Source organism: Dermacentor albipictus, chromosome 6, assembly GCF_038994185.2.
Source record: "Dermacentor albipictus isolate Rhodes 1998 colony chromosome 6, USDA_Dalb.pri_finalv2, whole genome shotgun sequence".
Lineage (NCBI taxonomy): Eukaryota > Metazoa > Arthropoda > Arachnida > Ixodida > Ixodidae > Dermacentor > Dermacentor albipictus.
The window spans coordinates 24590368-24615166 of NC_091826.1; the positions used below are offsets into that span (position 1 = coordinate 24590368).

The 24799-nt window shown below is 43.6% G+C and overlaps 1 protein-coding gene and 1 long non-coding RNA gene across 5 annotated transcripts in view; one reads left to right on the forward strand and one right to left on the reverse strand.

Annotated features, from left to right (window-relative positions):
• Positions 1 to 24799, forward strand: part of LOC135896496 (uncharacterized) — a 25737-nt gene continuing 938 nt past the window's right edge. The window contains exons 1-11 of one of the 4 annotated variants that reach the window (XM_065424909.1): positions 5 to 279; positions 5438 to 6806; positions 8327 to 8505; positions 10116 to 10156; positions 12308 to 12744; positions 13817 to 13914; positions 14489 to 14520; positions 16256 to 16386; positions 17665 to 17762; positions 19095 to 19126; positions 21703 to 21865. In XM_065424909.1, the coding sequence (XP_065280981.1) occupies positions 5560 to 6806; positions 8327 to 8505; positions 10116 to 10156; positions 12308 to 12744; positions 13817 to 13914; positions 14489 to 14520; positions 16256 to 16386; positions 17665 to 17762; positions 19095 to 19126; positions 21703 to 21834 (2427 nt within the window). In that variant the 5' untranslated portion in view covers positions 5 to 279; positions 5438 to 5559 and the 3' untranslated portion in view covers positions 21835 to 21865. Of the gene's footprint in view, positions 280 to 5437; positions 6807 to 8323; positions 8506 to 10115; positions 10157 to 12307; positions 12745 to 13816; positions 13915 to 14488; positions 14521 to 16255; positions 16387 to 17664; positions 17763 to 19094; positions 19127 to 21702; positions 21866 to 24799 lie in introns of those variants that run through there. The other 3 variants (XM_065424907.1, XM_065424908.1, XM_065424910.1) reach the window with 3 other exon arrangements.
• Positions 16231 to 24799, reverse strand: part of LOC135896498 (uncharacterized) — a 14504-nt gene continuing 5935 nt past the window's right edge. The window contains exons 2-3 of the long non-coding RNA XR_010562718.1: positions 17659 to 17756; positions 16231 to 16364 (exon numbers count right to left, since the gene is read on the reverse strand). This is a non-coding gene — a long non-coding RNA (uncharacterized lncRNA). The remainder of the gene's footprint in view (positions 16365 to 17658; positions 17757 to 24799) is intronic.

The window sequence follows — 24799 nt, forward strand, 5'->3', positions numbered from 1 at the left end:
TAGTCTGTCTGACATCTATAACCGCACAGATGTCTGGTTGTGGGATTGTTCGATGGCGCAGCACAGCAGTTGCCTTGCCGCAGTGGGGTTCACGATCTTATTGGAGCACCATAGATGCCCAATTAAGTGCAATGCTTGCCTCGCGGGCACCCGCGCGTATGAAAGGATCGAGGTCACGTGCTCGGCGCGCACCAGAGCACGTCGCGAGCCGGGGAACGCGCTTCCAGTTCGATTGCCCAGCTCACTCGGTCGGCCATCTTGGCCATCAGCCGATAATAGGTAAGCTATATCGCTCACACAAAGCCTGTCTGTACGTGCCAGCCGGCTTAATGTTGATGCATGATGCTGCGCAGAACGGGCATCCAGTGATGCTTCAGCCGCTGCATATCGCGCATGCTGCTAACGGTCTTTTTTTTTTTAACGCATCTGATAACGCTCCTTCGAAAAAAAATTGGCTGAGGCTTAGCTTGGTTAAGCCTAGTCAGATGCGAAGCATATTGGTGGCTAAACTTGGTAAGTAACTTGTCGCCGAGCCGCATACTGAGCACGTTGCTTGGCCAGACGTTCTTCCCGCTCTTCATCAGTCTCTGTAGCATGCCGCAACCTTCGCTTCTCATTCCAACGAGCAGCTCTGTCTCCAGGAGGCATCTCGCCTCGTGAGTGTCTAGCAGAGGCAAGCGCAGCTGCTTATATACCGCCGCGACGCCGCGAGGGACGGCGCGAGTTGGAGCCCCGTTTCTCCTCTGTCGTGACGTCACGGTGTCACGTGGTCAGCCTTGAAGGCGACGCCGCGAGCGACGGCGCGAGTTGGAGCCCCGTTTCTCCTCTGTCGTGACGTCACCGTGTATTGTCGTCACGGTATTGAAGGCGACACCGCCGCGCCTGACGAGCTGGGTTGAGCTCTAGTAATATGCTTCGCATAAAAGTTTCAGTGCATAAAGAGCTCTATGAGGGTCGAAAGTGGCAGCGAAATTAGTCGCTGCTGCACGACGACGCGAAGCTCTCGCTTCGGTGCGTCGTGCTATCGGCCGGCTCGCTATCTTATCGGATGAAGATCATTGCAGCACTGCATGGCGTTATATGTGTTTGCATTAGACTAAAAACGTAACATTACACGTTTAATTTATTTTGAGTAATGACCCTGGACGCCGGCAGGGTCTTCACTACAGGCAGAATGCTGGTATGTCTGGGAGCGAGCGTTTTTGTACCAACCGCGCAGTATCGCAATTTCTTTCTACATGGTACTGCATTCGTTTCCCAGGTGGCGAATCAGTTTCTACGTCATGACGCACAAGGTGGCCAAGCGGTAGCTCGCGAAGTTTCTCTGATAATGGTAGCCCCCTGGGCCGCTAAGTAATAGGGCATTTTTAGAGCGCAGCTCTTTGGCGTCCGTTCCTGGGTTTCGCGTCGTCGTTGTCGTCGGCCTCGTAACCAGCTCCGCCCCCCTTTCATCCCCCCAGCGCTAGCAGCGACCGACTGATACCGCTGGATGCCGCTGACGCCGCTAGAGAGTCAAGATAACGTGACTGCATAGAACACCGTCGCCGCCATGCAGAAAGAGGAGGAAAGGGTCCCCCCCCCCCTGTTCTTGTGTGGCGGATAGGGTGCTCTTCAGTTGCCGACGCGCCGGTTATTTCACGTAGGCCCCGGCACGTCGACGAATACGTGACCACCTTCCCACGGCTAGACCTGGTTCTTAGCGCTGCGGAAGCGAGGGTATCATATTGTGTATGTCGGCATCGGCGGCGTTGTCCCTGAAACCAACTCCGCAGCTGGGGTTGACTCACTATCGGCGTCAGCGGCATCAGTCAGTCGCTGCTATCTCTTCCCTCCTCCCTTTATCGTGTTGTTCGCTTGCTGCGCGCGCTTCTGCCCCCATCGTTTGCCGCTGGGTGTACACGCCGCCCCCCTCCCCCCTCTTCCTGCGAGTCTCCGGTTGTCAAAGCGCCGGCTCGAACTTAATTCCTTTAAACATGCCGACGATTACGCATGCTGGTAGTAGCTGCCTACTTCGCCCCTACCGCACTCACGAAAGACGTCGTGCACTTCCTGCAACTCGCATTAACCGTCCATCTATCCACACCGATGTTAGTAGTGGGGGACTTTAATGTTGACATAAAGACAAACAGCAATTTCCTAACACTTATGCGGGAGAACATCCCGTTCCTCTCGCTCGTAACGCGTCCCACGGCTGTGACAACCTCGCGAGGCACTTGTATAGATCTCGTCTTTGAGAATCAAGCATTGGTGTACCAAGTCGAACATATATCAGTCTATTTCTCCGACCACAAAGCTTCCTTCATGACTGTCAAGAACTGTTAGTGGAGTCTTTGTTAAAGGAATACGTGTGAAAAATAAAAAAAAAAATTCTGTGATAGCGCATACATGTGTTGCTCGATTTCTTTGCCTCAATCTATCGAAAAGGTGAAACAGCTTATTTGCTGCGCTCAAATTTCGCATTAGGAAGTAACGTAATCGTCGGTAATTTATTTTTTTTTAATGCGTAAGCATTTTACGTCGACTCACAGAGTCGCTTACGCGTGACGCGCAGTAGTGTCTTACCCACCGGGCTAAAATGCACGCTAGCAGAAGACGATCGAATATACAAGGGATGTTCCGAGAGTAAGTTTCGTCATTTATTTTCACACGGCAACCTTATCGCAAAAAAAAAAAGAACGCCATGGCATCGTGAGCTGTACGCCTTGCACTATTTTTCCATAAAGTCGCCACCGACATTGAGACATTTGCCGTAGTGTGCAATCAGTGTGAAGAAACCATTCTGGTAAAACTCGGTGCCCTGCGCAGGCAGGCTACCCTTCTTCGTTACACAATGCATTGTCGCACAGCTAGCCTACATTGTTTGATAAGTGACGTCCTGAGAGTGCGGCTATCAAAGCAGGGAACAGGTGCCCATTGATACCAGATAACAGCACCCACTTCCAACCACGTCGTCAGCACACACCTCTCTGCCATCGTGATTTGTATGTACTCGATCTCGGGCATGCCGGTCTGATGCTCTCTCTTCTTCGGCATGCGTCATTCCTCCTTCGCTGATGAATTCCTTCCGTCGTGGAACCAGCAACGGGCGTGAATTGTTATGCTGATTGTTTGTTTCACCTGTGTACCATATTCTCATTTAAAAAACACGACTTTCGGAACGTCCCCCGCATATGAACCATATGAATGTGTTGTACCGCTTTTTCTGTATTGTCGCGCAGCACAGACAGATAAGTGGTCAGTGAGTTGATAGATGAGGGGTTATATGGGTATGATCGCGGTTGATAATGCGACGTGGGTGGACAAGGTGCAAAAGAGCGGTAAGGGCTTATAGAGGTCGGAACAGTTGTGATCGGGTTGATAAGCACCGTTGAGGATTGATAAGTGTCGGATCAAGTCCGATAAGGTTGATAAGGCTTACTAAGGGTCGGGTCGCTTCCGATAAGGTTGATAACGACCGGGTAGGGCTCATAAAGTTGAGTCAAGTCCGATAAGGTTGATAACGATCGGCACGGGCTGATAAAGTTCGGACATGTCCGATAAGGTTGATGAGGACAGCTAAGGGTTGATATAAGGGTCAGTAAGAGCTGGATTGAGTCTGATCAGGTTGATGACTGATAAGGGTTAATAAGGGTTTATACTGGTCGCATCAAGAACCAAAACAAATTACAAGGCCAATAAAGCACACATTGGGTGAACCGTCTGCTTTGTCGATTGCTGTAAGCAACATACGTTGTGTGGTATACGTGGAGATGAGCAAGTGGCACAATGCTAAAACTGTTGAGTGGAGTTATCATAATTTTTACCTACACTTTGCGCAGGTTCATACAGTTGAGTGTAGTGTCAGGCAGATGCTATGCTGTCATGTGCTGCACTGTAGAAAGCGTAGTTTTCATGCAATACTACCGCTATAATAAATGGCTTTGTGTAGGTGGGGGGAGCTACACTTTTTCTACACCAGTTAAAAAAAATGGCAACTTCCTACACAAGCTACTCGTATAGCCAGTGCAGGTAAAAAAAAAAAAAAAAACCTGCTCACTGAGCAGCCTGATTAAAATGGACCATGGAGCGAGCTGGAGTGTACATGCGTGTGTCAAAATGTCGCAATACCTTCCACGTACATGAACACCTTTTGTGTCATGACGTCATGATACATAGACCTTATTAAACGAAACCGGAATTGGTTCCTGGAAAAACAGTTATAGTAAATAGGACGGTTTTCATAGTTTCGGAGTTGAGTATCATCATTTTATGCAAAAAGAAAGTAACTAAAGGCATCAAATTTAATGCCAGTACTCTTCTAATGTGAAAGTGTTGCAGTGCTATTTAGTAGCTACTTGAAGTCTCCATAGCAAACAGCAGGCACAATTTATGCCCCTAGAGGCATATTCATCTGCACTGTGTGATCTGCTCCACACCTGTTATCTCCATGCTACCCTACCATAGCTATGATGTTTGGAGACCCACATGCACAAGGAATGCTAGATGGCCTTTATAAAGAATGTGGTTCTTTTGATAACTGCATTCATATTAGCTCTGTTATTGACGTTATTATTGACTGCACCAAACACTATGAGAGCCAGCATCCCTGCCTATTTTGAAAAATGTAGCATCTTTGATCTCTTAGGAGATCCAGTCAAAGCCATTTTTCGAAAATGCAATGCTTAAACCTACGACAGCCCTCCTTGTTATGACTGCTCTCACTTCAAATGTTTACAGCCATTGGACAGGATGACCTATCATGCTTTGCATGTACCCACCCTAAGAAGTTTACAACAGTAGTGTGATATTTTCATATGGTTATTTTATAAACAATAATGAAAGAAACAACAGAGTATTTTGATGTTAATGCTTAGCAAACTCAAAAATGCAGGTGCTCAAAACTTGCAAAAAGTGCAGTCAACCGTGCCAATAACAAGGCTGTCACGTCTGGAACTATGCCCTGCGGAGGAAGGGTAATGCCAGTATACATCGTACATTCAACAATGGTGCAAGTCACTTGTGAGATAGAGCAGAGCTGGCTAAAGTTGTACTGAAATTTATATTATACTGTGCAGCTGCTACACTTGCGGCAAGGCCATACGTACGAAGGAGCTACGTGGCCGTCAACAGCCATCCACGCCTCTTGTTGCACACTAAGCTTGACCATGGAAGGCAGACATCAGTAAAAACAATTTCTTTTCTATGTGGCCTACAACCATGCACGCAATAAGTGGATGTACCCATTTGACAATTTGCGTTGAGTCATTGTTTTCTAGTCATCCTTATGAAGTCGCCTCATGTAGCAGCACTGCAGCTCAAAAGTGTGACATTTTTGATGACGCACTTAGCAACAAGTAGTGTTGACCAGCGCATACTTATTGGAACTGCACAACCTATTATTCTAATGTTCACATATGCTTCCGATGTTCAGCATTCGTGACCATCTCTTCTTTTGTAGCGAGCCACATCGAAGTCATCGAATGACAGCACTCTGCTGCAGCTTCTGCTCCTGCTGTTCTGGTGTACCCTGACAAGGTCTACAGTGCTGGAAACAAGGAGAGAGCGTCAGCAAAGCCTAAAATGCCCACAGATTGCGACACAGATTCACAATGCCTATGTAATCTCAGAGGCACCGTCTCACGTGTCATGAACGGTTATGGGTTCATCACAGTAGAACAACCACGTAGATCTGTGTTTGTACACAGGTCAACTATTTTAAACCCGAGGCCAAATGACGTGAAGAATTTAGGCCTAAAGGAAAATGACAGAGTAATCCTGGACGCCGAAGTAAGTCCAGAAAACTTTAAAGTACGTTACCAAGCGATTCGCGTAAGACGCCTCGAATCTGAGAGTGAAGCTGCCACCAGCCCCATGAGTATGTCAATGCCTTGTGCAGACAGCACTGTGAAATTAAAGAATCAAGTGGGCACTATTTGCTGCATCAGCAGAGACGGTGGATCTCTGAAGTTTGGTCCAAGAGATGTACTGAGTGCAGTCTTTGACAGAAGCTGTATTTCTGGAACACTTTTGAAGCCATCCGAGAAAGTTTCAGATATTTTCTCTGTCGGCGACAAGGTCTGCTTCGATGCGCGGGCTGTTAAGAATTGGACAGAGTTTCAGGTAACATCACTGACCACTGTCCGACGAGAAGAATCTAGTGAAGTTTTTGTGTTTGGCAAGATGACTACAGTATATGCAGCGAGTAGTGTAAAGAAAGAGGTGACCTGCACCAGCTACAGGGGCAATGCAGATGAATGCTCCAACTGGAGAGGCATTGCACCTGCCTATGAGTGCTCCAGTGTGAACAAGGGCCTCGTAAATCAGCTCATTCTTGTGCCGTTTGCATCCGACCCCCGTGCACCTTTTCAGAGACCTTGGAGTACAATTGAAGATGGTGCATCAGCCATGTACTCAGCCTGGCAACAACTCTCCAACGACCCCAAACTACCTGCTTCAGCAAATGTTCTTCCTGGTCCCATCATTGCTAACAGTAGCAAGTACAGTCAGGTGTTCCATACTGACGTTGCACCGACGATGTCGGTGCCAGCTGTAAAGAACAGTGACACTGAAAAAAGGGAAGCGCTTCCAGCAGAGCTGAATTTAGTCGACTGTGGAAGAAAAATCTCCACCATGGAACACAGTGCCCCAGCCAGTCAGGGCAATGGTCCGAAGGACAAGCCCATTTTTCTGCCACCTAGTTGCAACAACCCTCCTGAAAAGCCGAAGTGCACACTCGATGACGGCCATTTCTCCAAGGGGTCCTGGGAGCACAACGTCCCTGTGCCAACAAGCCACCGTCCCGCTCCTGCCAGCACTGATCGGCCACCGTGAGTACATTCATGTTTACACAGGTTGGTCTCGCAGCAGCGAAAAATCATCATCCTCCTTTGAGTAGCATGAAGCAACAAAGGAAACTTAGACAACGGTTTGCTGTCAAAGAAAAATTCTGGTTGGTATACCAAAGACAGGTTCAGCAACTTTTCGGAGAAGTTAATCTACCACCTGAGTTTAACCAGAACCAGAAGCAATGAGTGCAAATTTGATGCCATACTGAGTTGATAGAACTCTGGATTATGGCTGAAATTTTGGACAGCACTAAAATGAGCTCGTTTGGCAATGCTTGAACCGCATTCCGAATTAAGGCATCTCATGCATAGTGCTGTTAAATATAGTCATGTGATATGGCTGTAACTTGGTATTTTTCCTTTAGTGTGCCATCAAATGCTTAGGAGAAGCAGTCATATGGGGACGCTGCTCCTTTTGCTGTAGGCAGCAGTTATAAGATGGGAAATGGGCAGATCATGCTTCTTCATTAACCATAACGGCATCAAATAGCATAGAAAAGAAACTGGGATCAAACTGACTGTCATGCAGATTCTGGCCGAACATTCCAAACAATATGTGATGGCTGCTTTTGACAAGGAGATGGACAATACTTGCATTGAGAAATCATCCGTCCCATATATAAAATATCCGGTACAAGTTAAATCCATTTTTTTGTAGCCTTGTGTGAAGCAAAGTGTGTGTAGAGGATACAGCGAAGAATACTGCTCAGCTGTAATGAAGAATTACATCTGACATGCAGCTCAGCAGAACAGAAGTTGGGCTTGTATTGACAAACATGTGCTCTAGCACAAGAGACAGCTCACAAGAATAAGGAAGACATGGAGGAATGGTTACAACCAAACAGAGTCATAAAGGCTCACATTAGAAAACATTGAAGAGCTGGTTGAACTAGAATGTTTAGAACTAAAATTGTAGCTTTAGGTACTACATTTCAAGTTCATTGAGCCATTCCATGTTTCCAACTTCAACCTTTATGGCCATGTTGTTTTGGTGTAGTGATTTCTCCGCTTCTTACCTCATTAGTCTGAGCTGAGATGAACTTGACTAATTTTTTAGAAACCTTAGTAGATGTTTTAGGCATGGAGATAAGTGTTGTGCAGATAAATAGAAGTATTCTAAGGTGGCTTAATCATAATTAGAACATTAGCTGGTTTTGCTCTGGATTCTGGCATGTCCGGTTTGCTCCTCGTATATTACATTAGGCACCCTAGTTTGCTAGTCTGCCAGATTTTAATGGCTTTAGTCCTACATACAACAAAGCGCACATACACGCACCTCTGTGCATTAACAAACACAAATGCATGCAAATACGTGCAGGTATGGATGCTTGCATAAATTTATATACAGTATTCTTTTATAAAGTTTTTTGCAATTCAAAATTGCTTCTAGTGTTGTATTGAGGTTCAAGTTTCTAAGTGGGATTTCGTGGCAGACCCACTTGATGGCTCGGTTTCATCTGACAGCATTGTCTACCACCATTCTCTTTTCTTTTCTGCAGCAGATACACAATTACTTCCGAGAGGACAACTGGACAAGGCTTCCACTTTGACACCACATTTGTCAGCAACGGCGAAAAGCAGTGGGTCACACGAGCAAGTGACGGCCTGCCCACCACCGCTGCTGATGAAAGGCAGGCAGCTGTGGCTGTTCCCAAGAAAGGCAACGCAAGCAATAAACATGGTAAGCAAAGGAACCATGTACCTTGCAGTGTGCTATAGAAGCACCAACAGGAGATTTTCAACTGATAATTTTTTTTCCTTAAATGAAGAACCAGAGCCTTGAAACCCTAAAATAAAAGAACACTGGCAGGCAACACACCGTTCCAAATAATTTACTTTAACACTTGCTTTTATGAACTAGTTTTACTCTCCAGTGTCGTGGAGGTCGGTGCATGATGATTTCATCACAGACTAGCTCGCTCCATTATCGAGATTGCTGCAGCTGCCACACACGAGTGCAGCCAAAGGAAACAAGTGTGTCACTGTTTGAAACACTGTTCTGGTGTTCTGGCAACACTAGCCAGAACACTGGAAGTGAGCTTCATCCCAAGCCACCTATGGGTTCATTTGGAACCTGTACGTACAGTTCTCGTTGGAATGTCGAATGGAGATGTACACTGCATTTACTCTACATTCCCTGTGATGCCGCCGCAATTGGGTACCTTGCACCGTACATTCCCTGTGATAGCACTGCAATTGGGGACCTTGCACCAGTTTTTTCCCTCTGACTGCACACCAAACCTCTTTTTCCTCATCCTCTGTTCCTGCTCTGATACTACAAATAACACTTGCTGCCTGTCAATCAATCTGGGCTGAAGACATTTGGCCAGAAATTTGTAACTTAGAACCAAAACTCGACAAGAAGAAAAAATTAGGTGCATCATTCATAAAGAGGGTCAGTTGGTATGGTTAGTGCTCATCTTGCATTGGTTCTCTCCTCATCTGAGTGCAGTTAAAGGCTTTTTCTGGTGTGCAACCACATAGCTAAATTCAACGTATTGCATAAGTAAAAGTAAATGATTAATGCTATCAACATAAAGAATGACAAGAGCAGACATGTAAGCTGCTTCTTGTTCTTCCAGTTTTGTCTTTAATATGATCGGTATTATATCTTTATCTTTTGATGATGGTAATCCCGAAGATAGGTTTAGTTGCAGAATAAGAGATGCCAGTCCCCTTTATTTTTTACCATTGCTGGGGCCATATTCTTGACAGAGCTTTTGGGGAGCATGGCTTTCAGTGTAACCTGATGGGCTAAGCAAGTGGGAAGAATGCCCATTGTTTCAATGAGCCATGGCATTGGATGCCACATTATGCAAAGGTGAAAATACTGATGCTGAAAGTGATAAACTGAGAATGTGGCACCTGGTTTAGCCCCATAACAGTTTCTCAACTGATTGAGTAGAACATAATGATGCATCCACATAGCTTCTTTGCAGTTTTGTAGTTGAGCTGACTGCGCATTGCTCATAGGAAGACACACTTATAAAAAAACTTGAAATCAGCGCATTTATCTGCAGCATATAAGCATGTAAAACATGGGTGGAGCGGATTGTGATAAATTCACTGTTTTAATGTCAGCTGGAGCAAGACAGAGAGGAATGCTTTCTCAACTTGTTTCTTTATCCGTGTTGCGTCACTTCGCAGTCATTCTGGCTTCCTTTACTATATACTATGTTAGTGCATCCTTGCACCAGCTTTCTTTACATTTGTTTTGCAGTGATAAGTCTTCTCCGACTTTGGCAAAGATCAGTGTGAGAAGTTAGTGAGTTTTATTTGGGTGTGTTACAGATGCTGTTGCATTAGAAAAACTTGGCTTGGACAGTGGATGTGTAAGTAGCTGCTTGTGTTTGTTTGTTAAGTATATAACACTGTATTTGTTTACCATGTACTGTTAAAGCTCAATATAACGACATACTCGATATAACGAAATATTAAAGCTTTTATAACTTCCTGTCCATACAATACCACGTATTTGGAACCCCAATGTAACGAATGTTTATACACGATTTCAATATAACGCACTTTAATGGCCACCGCAAAGAATTACTGGCGCAGTAAATGGAAACTGCCGCGGACACAGATGATCAAATCATTAAAATACATGTGGTTGCTTGAAAACGCAATTCTCAAATTGCGTGCTGACAGAGTGGCTGCCGAAGTAGAGCAACTTGGTAACAAGACCCTCTCGCCGACATGTTGGAAGTCCAAGTGCAATAAGATCCTATATCGTATCATAAGAAGCCAACAAACACTGACACCAAGGACAACATAGGGGAAATTACTTGTGCTTAATGAATGAATTAAAGAAACGATAAATTAATGGGAATGAAAGTGTATGAAAAAACAGCTTGCCGCAGGTGGGGAACAATCCCACAACCTTCGCATTTCATATTGCGATATTATACCTTCATATTATGACACGACTAATAAAAATTGGGCCCCCCGGTTAACCCCCTTTTTTCTAAGATCCTATCGTGCGTCATATGCTGTGGGTGCGAGGGAAAGCATGCAACCGTGAGCTGAGAAGGATAGTGGCTTGATGCGCACGTAGGCGGAAGTGGCACACGGTAATGCGATCAAGTGTGTGGTATTGTTGTGAGAGTAGGTGGAGAGGGGGAGGGGGGGCAAGCGCATGCTTCCTCTGCCTGGCCGTCGCTGTGCACGGCGCGGCTGAGCGAATGCGCGGTTATCGCACGCTACCTTGGAGGTAATCTGTGGTGGGTGCAAAAGCTGGGTCATCCGAGCCGTCGTGTGTGCTGTCTTTCCCATGAGTTTAGTACCTAGAGGTCACGTAATCTCGAGTTCCAGAGATGCGTTGAAGCGACAGGCAGACGGAGCGTTCGCTCCCCTCTGCCTGCATGTACTTTTCATGACCAGTGTCATCCCTCTACGGGTGACAATATCAGCCGTGGGGTGGAGTGGACGCGAAAGCGTCACAGGCTTCGTACTGCCTATGTGAAGAGATCGTCGGCAGAGCTTGAAATCGCATCCTTGGCTGCCGACTTTCAAATTCCACAAATATTATTTTTTTCTCTCATTGAAATTTTTTTCCGATTGCCCAGTAATTCGGAAACTTTTGCGGCCCGCTCCGTACGTGTAAGAAGACTCTGCATGCGACTGTACTTATTTGCCTAAAAGGTGAAACTTCAATATAACGAAATGATCGAATTATCCGGCGGGTCGAATTAAACAAGATTCAGAAAAAACTCCGAACGCACCGCTCATTCATTTGGTTGTGTTTGCTTGAGTTTAACACGCCTCCGAATCAAACGCGTGCCCACTGCCTATGTCTTCAGAATAGAAAACTAACGTAAGACATAAAGCTCCTAACCAAAGTATACATCTAATGCGCACCCAATTTTTTAGAATGGCGGCTGGTTTTCTAAAGTCAGCTTCGCCGCATGGTTTTAGAGTCAGCTTCACCGCGTTACAGTTGTGCTATGAGGTAAAACGCACGAACACCGCGAAGGCGGTTTTGGTTTCATATCGGATTGCACTGTGCAGATGATTTTCGGCCCAATTTCCTTGGAAAACAAAAGACGCCTGTTAGAATCGAGTAAATACCGTAATGAGACATTGTGAGCTACCATTATTGCTTCAAATTTTTCTTAGGGCAGGCCGAAAATAGTCGTTCTCGACAGGAGATGGTGTGTTCAATGCGTTCACTGTCCCCTCAGCTCCGCCAAGACAGACGCTGCCACTAAAGGAGTTGTTATTGGGATCACCATAGGGGCCAGGCGCGTACGTGCTTACTGGTCATGATCGAAATAACGAAAGCTTAGGCCCATAGAAATGCATGGTCACCAGCCGGGACCTTTGATTGGGATTGAATTGACTGGAGTCATATTAAAGGAAGTCTACTGTGTAATGAAGGAAACTGCCCATTTTAGCGACTTAGTTATATTGACATTTAACTGTAATTGACCAAATTCTGATGTGTCTGCCTTGCGTAAAGAACTATCTGACTGCACATTTTACAGGTTAGCCACAACAGCAGCAACTCCAGTAGTCCACCACCCTGGGCACCCACTTACACAAGCTTATCCTCCCCAGGGTGCTGCGTGTCTGTGCACAGTAATGTGAAAGCAGTGGTCGAGCGAGTCCAAGAGTGCTCTGCAAGAGTCAGATTTGAACGGGAGAGGATCTCAAATTCCATAGATGTCATGGCAATCTGTCTCTACAGGAATGGCAGAAACATCACGGGTGACCTCCGCTGCGCTCTATCTGAGGGTGACGAGATCATATTAGACTACATGATTGGAAGCACAGGTCATGAGCTGTTGATCCACTGCAATGCGGCCTGGCAGGGGCAGAAGCCACAGGGAGTGCCTTACGCCACTCCAGAAGAGTTTCTAGAGGTGCTGTATGCCTACAGGGCCAGCGATGAGGGATCCCTGCCATCTGCTGACTGGCGGAGGCAAGTTCCACTGACTGTTTCTTGTTCATTGCAGCATGAAGGCCCCATCGCAGATCATTGAATGCCAAGTGCTATAAAATATCGGACCGCTTAAGCGGCCAAGTTTTTTATACTGTAGATAGCTGTGCATCACTATATTCAGCCAAAAAAAAAAATACCAAAAGAAAAAAAAATGCAGATTACTTTTCACCAAAAGTAATGAAAAACTCGAAATGTTAAGAGCCCCCAACGAGGCACCCTGGCATGCCTTCATATTGTACGGCACTTGGAACTTGGAAGCCACATTCTGGGATTTGTGTCATATCTGCAAACCACCAGGTGCTCATGCAGATACTGTTTAAGGATTATTAATAAGAATAGACAGTTAACAGCCCTGGAACTTTGCCTATATTTCTTCAGTAATATGTACTACTAATTTATAACCAATAGAGCAAAAGTGACTACTCATTTATAACCGATAGAGCAAAAAAAAGTGAAGTTTTGTTACAGCTTGCCTTTCCGTGAGGGCTGACTGCGAAGTAGAGGCATTGGTTCGTGTTTGGAGTGAGTACTGTCCTTTTGCTTTAATACATGCCACAAAGCATGATATGAAACACACATTTACTTCAGCATGTAATATCAACAGTATATGAAAAAAGGAAAAACAAAGTTTTAAGCTCCAGCATGTGGCTTCCATTTTTTACACACCTGATAATTTTTCGAAGTATTTATCCTTCTGTGAAACTTTGGTCTTGTTTAACTGTCAGCATAGTATGCATTATGAATTACACTTACTGCAAACATTTTTGCTTTTGGCTGTCATGAGCATGGAGCACACTGTAATATGCTTCAAGGAGGCCACACAACTTCATGGTAATTACAGCTGATGATTACACAGGCTAACAGACCACAAATGTGTAACAGACTACTAGTCTCCAAGCAGGCTACAGTATGTGTGATGTTGCAACCCCATAGTCTCAGCCGAACTTGCTGCCTAGGTGGAGGTAAATTTTGGAGCCTGCCTTCCCATGTTGCTGTTCTTGTTGCAACATGCTTATACTAGCTGCTGATGTGTTTGCCTGCTCACCAACAGCACTGATAGCAACTGTCCCTCAGTGGAGAGCTACAAAACGACGGTGGACCCGGAGCAGCCGCCGTTGCAGGCAGCGGAAGCACCCGGAACAGCTGCAGGTTAGCAAAAAAGAGAAAGAATGCATGCAATTTACCTGCAACACTAGCTCAGTGGATATGAACTACTACTGCTCATTACGAAAGCCTCATAGGCTTGATTCCGAGCTACCGCAGCAGCATTCCAATGAAGGCGCAATGTGAAAATGCCTGCATCCCGAGAACTGCGTGCACATTTAAACGTTTAAAGAACACTGGGGAGCATATTTTTTTACGTTCTGTGTCATTTTCCATTCTTTATGACCTTTGTTGTCGCCTCGGACATGCCTTGCAAGCTGTTATGTCAACTGGAATTGGCCACTCATTCTGTCATCCGATTGTTACCGCTGGTTATTGGCCCACATTGCTTTTTCTCTACCTTACAGAGGAAGTGGTCACGTGAAAGGTTGTGCTCCCATCGCTGTTTAGTAATTACGAAATACCAACTATTCCATTCCCACGCCCCGTGCAATTGAGTTTCTAGACATATATTACCAACACATGCACAAATCAACACCTCTCATTTATATTTCTTTGATTATTGTCACTGATAGATGTCATTGCATAACATTTTCATTTTTTTCCCAATATTTCTTAGGAGCTTGCCATGAAGACACACATGCTCTTGATGTGAGTAGAGTTCTTTTGCTGTGTGGAGTTGCATAAAAATAGGTTTATTTTGATGAATTGCTAATGCTGCAGCCATTGAACCACAATGGGAAAAATGAATTTCCTGAACAAAATCGAAAATTTCTTACACTTTTTTTAAATTTCTCTTCCTCTGCCCTGAATTTTTTTTTTTTGAGCTACTCTTAGTACTTTTCCTGTTATTCTTGAAAGTTGTTTAGACTAGACCACTTGCTTTGCAGCTTACTTGAAAGTGAATTGTTTAACATTCAGTACTAAGTTTATCGTAAGGACAAATACTGTTTCTTAATCATGCGCGACATGCACCGATGTTCGAGGTCGTGAACATTACTAACTTGACAAATAACATAAAAATAAAATTTAGGTAGCTAATTACCTACTTCCACAAGTAAACTTATTAGTTCACTTTAGGGCACAGTTGCAATTGCAATTTCTTTTTCTTTCGATTGAAGCTAAGTAATTGTGAAGCCATGCCTGCTTAGCAAAAATCCTGAGACGAGCAGCAGTTCTGAGACATCCATTATCAAAATTCATGGCGATATAGATAGTTGTTGCAGTTAAAGTTCCTTGTACAGTGTTGTGACCGTTTGTGCGTTTGACCCGGTGGTGCCACGCATGCTGAGGCTATGCAAGTGACATATCTGCAACGCCTCGGAAATGTAATTCAAAGACTGACTGTGGTGACCCAGTGATGCTGCCGGCCGAAGTGGCTAAACTTTTGACTGAATCGAAGGATGACGTCTTTGAAGGCTTCGAGTGATGTGCGATAAGCGTGGGCTTTCCGTGCCTAAGAGGTGTGTTGGTTGAACCTTTTCTGCTAGAATTTGCGGGGCACACAAAAATATTCTTTTATGGAAATTGAGTGCCCTGAAATGGGTAAGGGTCACATTTTACGATGAAGTGTACTAGTGTGCATAATCGTGTTTCATGATGCCACCCGAGTTAAAATATGTACAGTACGTCTTATAGACAGGCGTGACTTACATGCCAATTTTTTCCCCCCAGCTCTCTATTGTAGTCCGGAAAGTATGGTAGTTTACTATGTTATTGACGTTTGTATTGGCATTAGACTAATGGGACTACACCAAGCGTTCATTAGGCAACTAGGCCTATTAGCACTGACACACTATAATGTAAGGAGGCTACGTTGACATGCAGGTGCATTGGCCAACCAGAACTATCATCCTAGCATGCCACAATGAGTACGGCTTCAATTCTGCAATTACAGTGAAATTCCTGGTGCCAATAATTAAAGCTAACTAGTGAATTTGTGGACTGGTGAGCTCATTAGTAATTTAAGACGTGTCCGATGTCTGCTATAATGAATAACACATTGCCAGAAAACTGTTCCCGTATCTCCCACAATGTCATTTTAACAGGTTTCCTTTGTTGAGAAAATTTGCAGATAATCTTGTTAATTTATTAGGCACCATAGCAATACTAAGACGAAACCTATAGGCTAGTACAAAATTCCTGCAAGACTACTGCAGGGGACTAAGGAATAACAGAAAGATGTGTTAGGACCACAAAACTCTCATAAGCGTGTTGTCACAACCCTTCAGAAGTACTAGGGGTCTCGCTCACGGTCTCACTCGAATACAGTTGCTGCTGCATTCTCACAGCTGGCTGTGCTCACTGACGGCTCTGATGCAGTAGTGCTTTTTTTTTTTGCAAGGAATACATGCTGAAAGCAAGTGTCGTTTATTTTTTCTTTTAGGAAGTAACCCTACAAAGGTTGGCCACACACATGAAAAAGGCAGTCCTAGGCCAGATCCACCAAGTGATGCAGAGGGTGAAGCTTGAGTCCCTGAGGCGCTTCGGCATCCCTGAGGAAGCAATTGGCGTGAGGTCAGCAGCTTGTGCGTGCTCTGCCAACTGCGGGAACCTTAACATGCAGTTAATCTACGGTCACAAGACTAACGTCACTATACCGAAATTGCATCCAACACGAAAATACAATCTTTATATATGAAGTTCGTTATAAGCATATATTCATTGCATGCTGACATCATCCTAAGTTTTTTTTTACTCCGTTATATCCGTTACAAGTTGATCCCGGATATATATCCAGGATGACCAGAGGTCACGCTGCTATCAGCGAACATATTGCAGCAGGGGCATGGCCGGGCATGTTCATGCATAATTTGCAGCAAGAAGGGTGTCAGGGCGCACATATATGCAGGCTGTTTGCTTCCACATTTCGTCCATTTCCAAGCTATCCTAAGTAAGAAAACATGCAACAAACACTTCAAAGCACAATGTGAACTGCACTGATACATTTTGGGTGACAAGGGCTTTTAGGGTTAGCATAGTTAGCCTCACGATCAGTCCATTTCCACAGCACAAGTGACTTGTGACATTTGCATGCAAAAAAGATTGTCTTTGACATGACCTTAGAGAACCTGTTCGGCTAATTCCCGCTTTTCACTGTCTTGGAAACCTGTCCAAGACATGCAGGGTTTTCAGATAAGCTTAGACAGGCGTATTTACACATTTTAAATTATTGATATATCGAACTATTGCATTATCCCCTTCAATTTCGTTATTTCCAGGATCAACTGTATTACTCATTCATAACCAATTCATTCAAAGTGAAGTTTTGTTGCAGCTGGCATTCAAGTGACGAGTGACCACAGTATAGTGTGATTGGTTCATGTTTCAAATGAGTGTTGTTCTTTTGCATTAGTACACACCACAAATCACAGTGCGAAACACATATGTACTTGGACGTATAATCTCAGCAGTAGATGAAAAAAAGTTTGACTCCAGCGGGTGGTTTCCATTGTTCACACACTGCTGATAATTTCTTGAAGCATTTATTTTTCTGCGAAACCTTGGTTTCGTATAAATGTCAACATAACGTGCATTATGAATTGCACTTACTGTAAACATTTGTGCTTTTGGCTATGAGCATAGCGCTAATGATTACACAGCCTAACAGACCACAAATGTGTAACAGACTACTAGTCTCTAAGCAGGCTGCAGTATGTGTGATGTTGCAATCCTCATAGTGTCAGCGGAGCTTGCAAACTAGGTAGAGTTAAATTTTAGAGCCTGTCTTCCCATGTTGCTGTTCTTGTTGCAACATGCTTATACATGCTAATGTATTTGCCTGCTCACCAACAGCAGTGATCGCAATGGTCCCTCATTGGAGAGCTACAAAACGACGGTGGACCCGGAGCAGCCGCCGTTGCAGGCAGTGGAAGCACCCGGAACAGCTGCAGGTTAGTACAAAAAAAAAAAAGAAGGATGCATGCAATTTACCTGCAACACTGGCTCAGTGGATATGAACTACTTCTGCTCATTACGAAAGCCTCATAGGCTTGATTCCGAGCTACCGCAGCAGCATTCCAATGAAGGCGCAGTGCGAAAATGCTTCTGTCCCAAGAACCAGGTGCCTGTTTAAAGAACACTGGAAAGCACATTTTTTAACGTTTCATATCATTTTCCACTGTTTGACCTTTGTCATCACCTCGCACATGTTTCGGATGCCTTAGTATCAACTGAAATTGGCCACTCGGTGTGTCATGTGATCATTATTGCTGGCCGTTATAATTGTATTGCTCTTTCTCTGTCCCTGTGTTCCCATCAGTGTTTTGTACTTATTGAGTGCCAGCTAACTGGGTCCAGAATGTTGGTTTTAATTGCATTTCTAGACATGCATTACCATTCCATCCAGAAGCTGGGAATATTCATATTTCTTTGATTATTCTCACTGGTTGTTATCACTGTCACTTTTTATTTATTCTTATCTATTTGAAAAACCTGTAGCACCATGAAGGCAGTAATGCCGATGTCATACAGAACATATATAGAAAACCTAAAAACAAAAGTAATGCGCCTATAGATAGCATGTTTACAAGAACAAAATAATTAATAAAGGGAAAATGAGACATCCACCCAAATGTAGTCAAGTGCTACAATGGAAACCCATACGGTTTCCTTGAAAGGAGAGCTTCGCAGTTGAAGAAAAATTCGTCGTGGTCTGAAACTCAAACCCGGGACCACCACCTTTCCGGGGCAGCCGCTTTCCGGGCAGTCGAATTTATCAAAAACTCAGAAGCAAACGCAAGAGTTTGACGTAATAGTTCTGCGGAAACCCGCAAGGTGGAGAGAAGTAATTAACAAAGGGAAAATGAGACATCCACCCATACGTAGCTAAGTGCTTTTCTTCAACTGCGAAGCTTTCCTTTCGAGGAACCCGTGTGGGTTTCCTTTGCAGCACTTAGCTACGTTTGGGTGGATGTCTAATTTTCTCTTTGTTAATTACTTCTCTACACCTTGCGGGTTTCCGCAGAACTATTACGCCAAGAACAAAATAAATGCATGACACATTCATTAAGCAATATTCTTTAGAAGTCAACGAACTTTACGTTAAACTGGGATGCTACACGGACAGAATTTACTTGAAGTAAAAAAGCATAACAACTTCCTTATTAAACAATATTACTTAGAAATAAACGAAACTCTGCCTCAGACTGGCAACCTTCTACGCTATGCAGAAGTTTGCTCCCCTGTAAAATGGCGTGCTATCTTTTTGTTCTAATCTTTCTTAGGAGCTGGCCACGAGAACGAAGAGGCTCTTGAGGTGAGTAATCTTGCATTGCTAAGGGTACATTTATAAGAAAAAAAGTTTCTTTTCATGAATTGTTGATGCTCTAGGTGCAGAACCACGATGGGAAAGATTAATTTCCTGGACAATATAGAATATATTAAGAAATTCTTGCTTTCATTTACTTTGTCATGATTGTTTGGGAGCTTAATATCAGGTCTTTTCTGTTATTCGTCAATGTTTATTTAGAATTGTATGTCTGCTTTTGCACTTTCTCAGTTACTGAATGTGATTCAGGAATAGGCTTATCCCAAAAATAAATACTGATTTTCTTTCTTTTAATCATCTGTGAGGAAGTTCAGGTAGCTAACTACCTAACTATGACAAATTTAGTGATTAATTCACTTTAAGGCACACATTGGAATTGAAAGATTTAAGCTAGGCAATTGCGAGGTCATGACTGGTTAGCAAAAATTCTGAAACTAGCAGCAGTCTCGACACATTCGTTCTTGAAATTGTGAAATACTACATTGTTCCAGTTAATAGTTCCATGATAGCTCCCTTGCACAGTTCAGAATGTCGCTAACAAAATAGTCCACACTTAATTGGTAAAAAACTTAAGATAACTAGACTAACCAAGTAGGACTATTAGCACTCGCACAGGAGGGTACATTGACAAGAAGGTGCTCTGGCCACCTAGAACTAATTGTCCTAGCACACCACAATGGCCATAGCTTCAATTTTGCAATTACAGTGCACCAAATAACACTGGTAATTCAAACTGAATTAATGCTTTTGCTCACTAGGGAGCTTGTAATTTATATAACCATACAATGTCCACCATATAACAAACAATGCACTACCAAGAAATCGTCCCCTTATCTCTGTGTCATTTTAATACGTTCTTTTTTGAAAAATCTTGTATAAACTCTTGCATAATCTTGATAGCTTAAAAACCTGAAACAGTTTTGTTGATTTTGTACAAACATACTGAGTCATTAGGGTAGCTCCTTCTGATCATTGACACATTTGAGCGCTCCAGCAATTTATCATAAGGTCTTATAAATGTGCATCGCTACTGATTGCAGTAGCGCCATGCCCCTAAGTTTTCAGCCACCCAATCCCAATTGATGCTCTTGGCCCAACTGACGTCAGTTGGGCGATCTAGCCGAATAGCTACGCAGGTTGTGTCATTGATAGCATCTTCAACTTAATGGTAAATAAAGGTTGTTCTTAATAGTTGGAATGTTGGTTAATTTGTTTCAACAACAACAAAAAAAGCAATGAAAAGAGCATACAGAACGACGATTTATCACTACGCTCAAGCGCTTCCAGCACACAGCAAGTGTCGTCTGCTTGTGCTTCAACGTGCTCCATGTTGACGAGAGCTGCACAGTCAGTGTTGGTCTTGAGTTTTCTTTTCTCAAGGATTATGGTTCGCCCTTGTCGCGTTGTGGGATGTGAACATAGCGATGGGCGACATGTCAAGTTGCGACATCATGTTTTTCTGCAAGGCAACAGACAAGCAGAGGGGCTGCAGTGCATAGGACTGTTGGTATCTTAACAGTGCCAGGATTTACGCGTTTGCAGCAGTCACTTCACGCTGGAAGATTACTACCGTAATAGAGAGATTTAGCGTGTGCGGTATTCGGGTAAACGCAAGTGGAAGCGGACTGGGCGTTTTGCTGGATGAGCGGTGGTGCACGAGTGAACGGCCTGCTCGGTGCAGCCATCTATTGGCACAGAGTTCACCCAGACAAACATGGAGCTAATATAGCAGTAATCAAGTGCATTCTACTTTGCTGCTGGTGCAAATTTTTGGCAGGAGCGTAATTGTGAACACGCTGTCTTTTAAATGTTTAAAATGCTTTACACTTTGTTACAACAATAGCAGCTCTGTGTTTGGCTGGTTAAGCTCTGTGCCACCAGGTGACTGCACCGTGCAGGCCACTCACGTTTACGCTAAAACCCCTTCCTCACAGCGGTGGTAGTATGGAGGGGCTTTAGTTTACACCTTCACCGATCTGCCAAAACACCGGCATTTGTGGTTCACACCGGCACTTTGTGGTTCACAAAGTGCCGGACATCGCAGCGCTGCAACAGAATGCTCGCAACACATGCTGTACGGATAGCTCTCGCGGGGGATTGACGGCCAGGTGGCTAGCGGAGAGATTGGAGAGGGTTTGCGCTGGCTTGAAGGCAACCGGAAGTAGGTGACACGATGTCACACCATGACGCGGAGCCAGTGAAGGCAGAGCTTAGCTCCGGTCACTTGGCGAACGAGTTGAGGAGGAGAAACATGACTAGGGAGGAGGATAACCTGTAGTCATCTGTAACTCTCTTTATATAGGACGCTTCACTGAAATTGTGGCACTGTTTTACTGTAGCTCTACTCTACGCATCTACGAAATTTGTCCAAACCGTTTCAGGGAATTTTTTATGAGCACCACATCAAAGCTAAGACAAAACCATTTAAGCTGGAACAAATTTCTGTTGGACCAGAGCAGTGATCAAGATTAATAAAACAATGTGTTAGACTAATACATATCTCTAGTGTTATCGTCGATAGGGATATTTGTTGAAAGCAAGCATTGGTTCTTTTTTTCTTTCAGAAAGAAATAATGGATAGGATTTCTACACAGCTCTGGAAAGAAGTTCCAGAACTCATTCACAATGTGCTGCAGGCCATCCGGCTGAAGTTCCTGGTGCAGTGGGGGATTGCTACAGAAAACTACAGCGGTTAATTACAGCGGTTAACTACAGCGGTTAACTGAGGTTAGCCTTCAGAACAATGTGCATCTTTGCCAAATGTGGGAGTTTTTAACATGCAGTTGAACCTTGTTATAACAAATTTGCATCTGACACAAAATTTTTTACATGCGGATACGATTGGCAAAAAAGTTAGGCTTAGATTGTTATATCAAATAATTTGTTTTATCCATGTTGGTTATATCAAGGTTTAATTGCATAACGAAGTCACAAAAATCTGCACTTGCTTCACTGAATGAAAATTTTGTTTGATATAAATATCAATTTGAGCCTAAGTAGTTGTTTATCAACCAAGCGTCAACATAGTCATGAAATTCATATTCAGGGCACAAGCCTCCGCCCCATTTTCTTGTGCATGCAGCATGTGTGGAAATGTCAGAAGGCACAAATTTAAGAGTAGCATTTTGGTATTTTCTAGGGGTGTGCGAATATTCGAAATTTCGAATACGAATCGAATATTTTCCTTATTCGAAGCGTATTCGATTCGAGAAATGCATATTCGTAAATTCCCGAATATTCGAGGATGGCCGAATAATGGTCGAAACGGCGAATATATTCGGACAGACTGTGAATAATTTAGCCATTAACGAATTATACGCTTGCTCCACATTCTCCTAAGAACATGTTTATTCACTGAGAGCTTCACATGATCCGCTCATTATCTGTATGCTCTGCATCAAGATGGCAAGTTGGGCCAGTTGGTTGGGATTCATAGTAAGGTTCGTTACAGCGCAACACAAAACAAGGACAAAAGAAAGTACAAAAAGACGACACAGCGTTATAGCACTGTGATCTTAAGTGCTGTAACGAACCTTACTATGAATGTGTACGCTCTGTTCCAGTCTATCTGCATCAGGCCCGTGAGACATGATCAGTTTCAACTTTTTTTTACCAAGCTTTATTCCAGGGCTCTTTCATAAGAATATATGATGTACTTTCGGGCTTTGTAAGTGTGCGCAATAAAATATGCACCTAGAAAATGTTACCTGGACCAATGTTGTCACAGTGCATAGAGAGCCTTTACTTTCTGAACATGTTGAGCAGTCAATTTTCCTTCGCGATAACCTGCAACAAGCGCTTACCTGACAGAGCATTACCTTACATTACCTGAGTGCATTACCTAGAATGAGGGCCTCTTTAACCTGAAGCAGCCTCGTAAAAATGCAATATTATTTTTAAAAGGGTAATAAAGCTATTGTTACCTCGTTTCGCAATTTTTTAATAGGACACATATATTCGATATTCGATTCGATATTCGAAGACAGTTTTTCGCCTTATTCGTATTCGATTCGTATTCGAAAATTTCAATATTCGCACACCCCTAGTATTTTCACCTTGCCCTATCGGTACACTGGACAGCATAGAAATTAATTTGGGTGAGTTGGTTGAAGGTCATGATTAAACAGCAGCACAAAACACCCAAGTCTGGGAAGTGTGTATAAATGAAAGGACTGAAGACACATTTTCTCGCCTTTTTATTTCCTTCCTTTTGTTGCTTTTTTTGCCCTTAGGTTCTTCTGTTCTGGACTTTCTTAGGCCTGTGATGGTTACCAAGTGCTTGCGATGGTAGTGTCCAATAACCCCACTCCCCTTGTATGCTCGTTATCCAATACGATCTTTGACCAATTAGGTTCACTCAGTAGTCAGCACCTGTGTTTGTAGTTCTTATGTTTAACCACACTCCTATTTTATTCTTGTACTCTGGTGCTTGGTTTTGCTGTTACGTCATTGACATTTCTCCAGCTTTGTGAGTTTTGGTTTAGTTCATGTCTAATTTTTCAGGAGCTTGACATCTCCATCATGTTTTGATAAAGTGATTAATTGAGCGAATAAGTGATTTGTTATAGCCAGCTGGGTGTGAAAATCGGTAAGACAAAGTGAATAGGCACGGATGAACCGCTTTTGTGTTCATCCCTTCATTACGTTTTAGTGTGCATTTGCATGCTAGCTGCCTATCTCCAAGCATTTGCCACAAAGGTAATAAATTTCATGCGTGTTCAGTTTTTGTATACCTTATGAAGCAACAGTCCCTTAAATAAGCTTTAATTTAGCAGAAAACAATATCCATAATATTGAGGGCATTTGCAGAAACATCCGGTAGGGGGAACCCGTGCAGTGATTAAATTAAGTGCCGGCAGCCAAACAGAGAAGCTGTTTTCTGATTTGTGAAGCTTTCTACAGAATGACTGTTTCATATATTACATTTAGAATTTGCAGATGTAAGGTTATGCCAAATCACATCACTTGTGCACCTTTGAGCTTGCAGTAGGAGACGCACTAGGTTTTGGTCATTAGGTGAAATTGTGCACCGTGGCTGCTGCTCAAAGAAAAGTGTCACTATGATGATTAGGTGGTAAATACGCTTCTGTCTGCAACACCTTCTAGGGAATGCATCATATTTTGCAACATGAACGTATGAGACAGTGGCACAGCACAAAGGGAGACTAAATCGTTTTTCAAATTAAAGTGTTCTTCAAAAGCTCTATTTTTGTTAGATTCGCAATAACGGCTCGATTATAGGATGATGCTCAGTACTGATGATTCAGTGTGATGTTGCGGAATTCAAAACATGTTTTCCTGCTTGTGCTACATTGGCTCGACAAAAGTTCCAGAATATTTTCATCTTCAGTCTTTGGCTCCTTTACAACACAGTGCAGTCCAGCTTCACTGATAAACAATTGCGTAGGCCTAAGCAGGGGTCACTAAGCTCCCCGATGTCACCACTAGCTGGTGCAGGAATGTCAAGTTGTCGTTGCCATCAGTCTTTGTTTTTTGAGCATTTTCTGGCTTACCAGGACACTTCACGTGGTAAGAGTGATGTTTTTGGTATTGTTGAAGGGTGATTTACGAATACAGTTGGTATAAACTTTCTTTAATGTCCTTTTAAAGCTACCTTGAACTACGTGACACATTTCTGCATCTTTCTTTCACATGTGATGC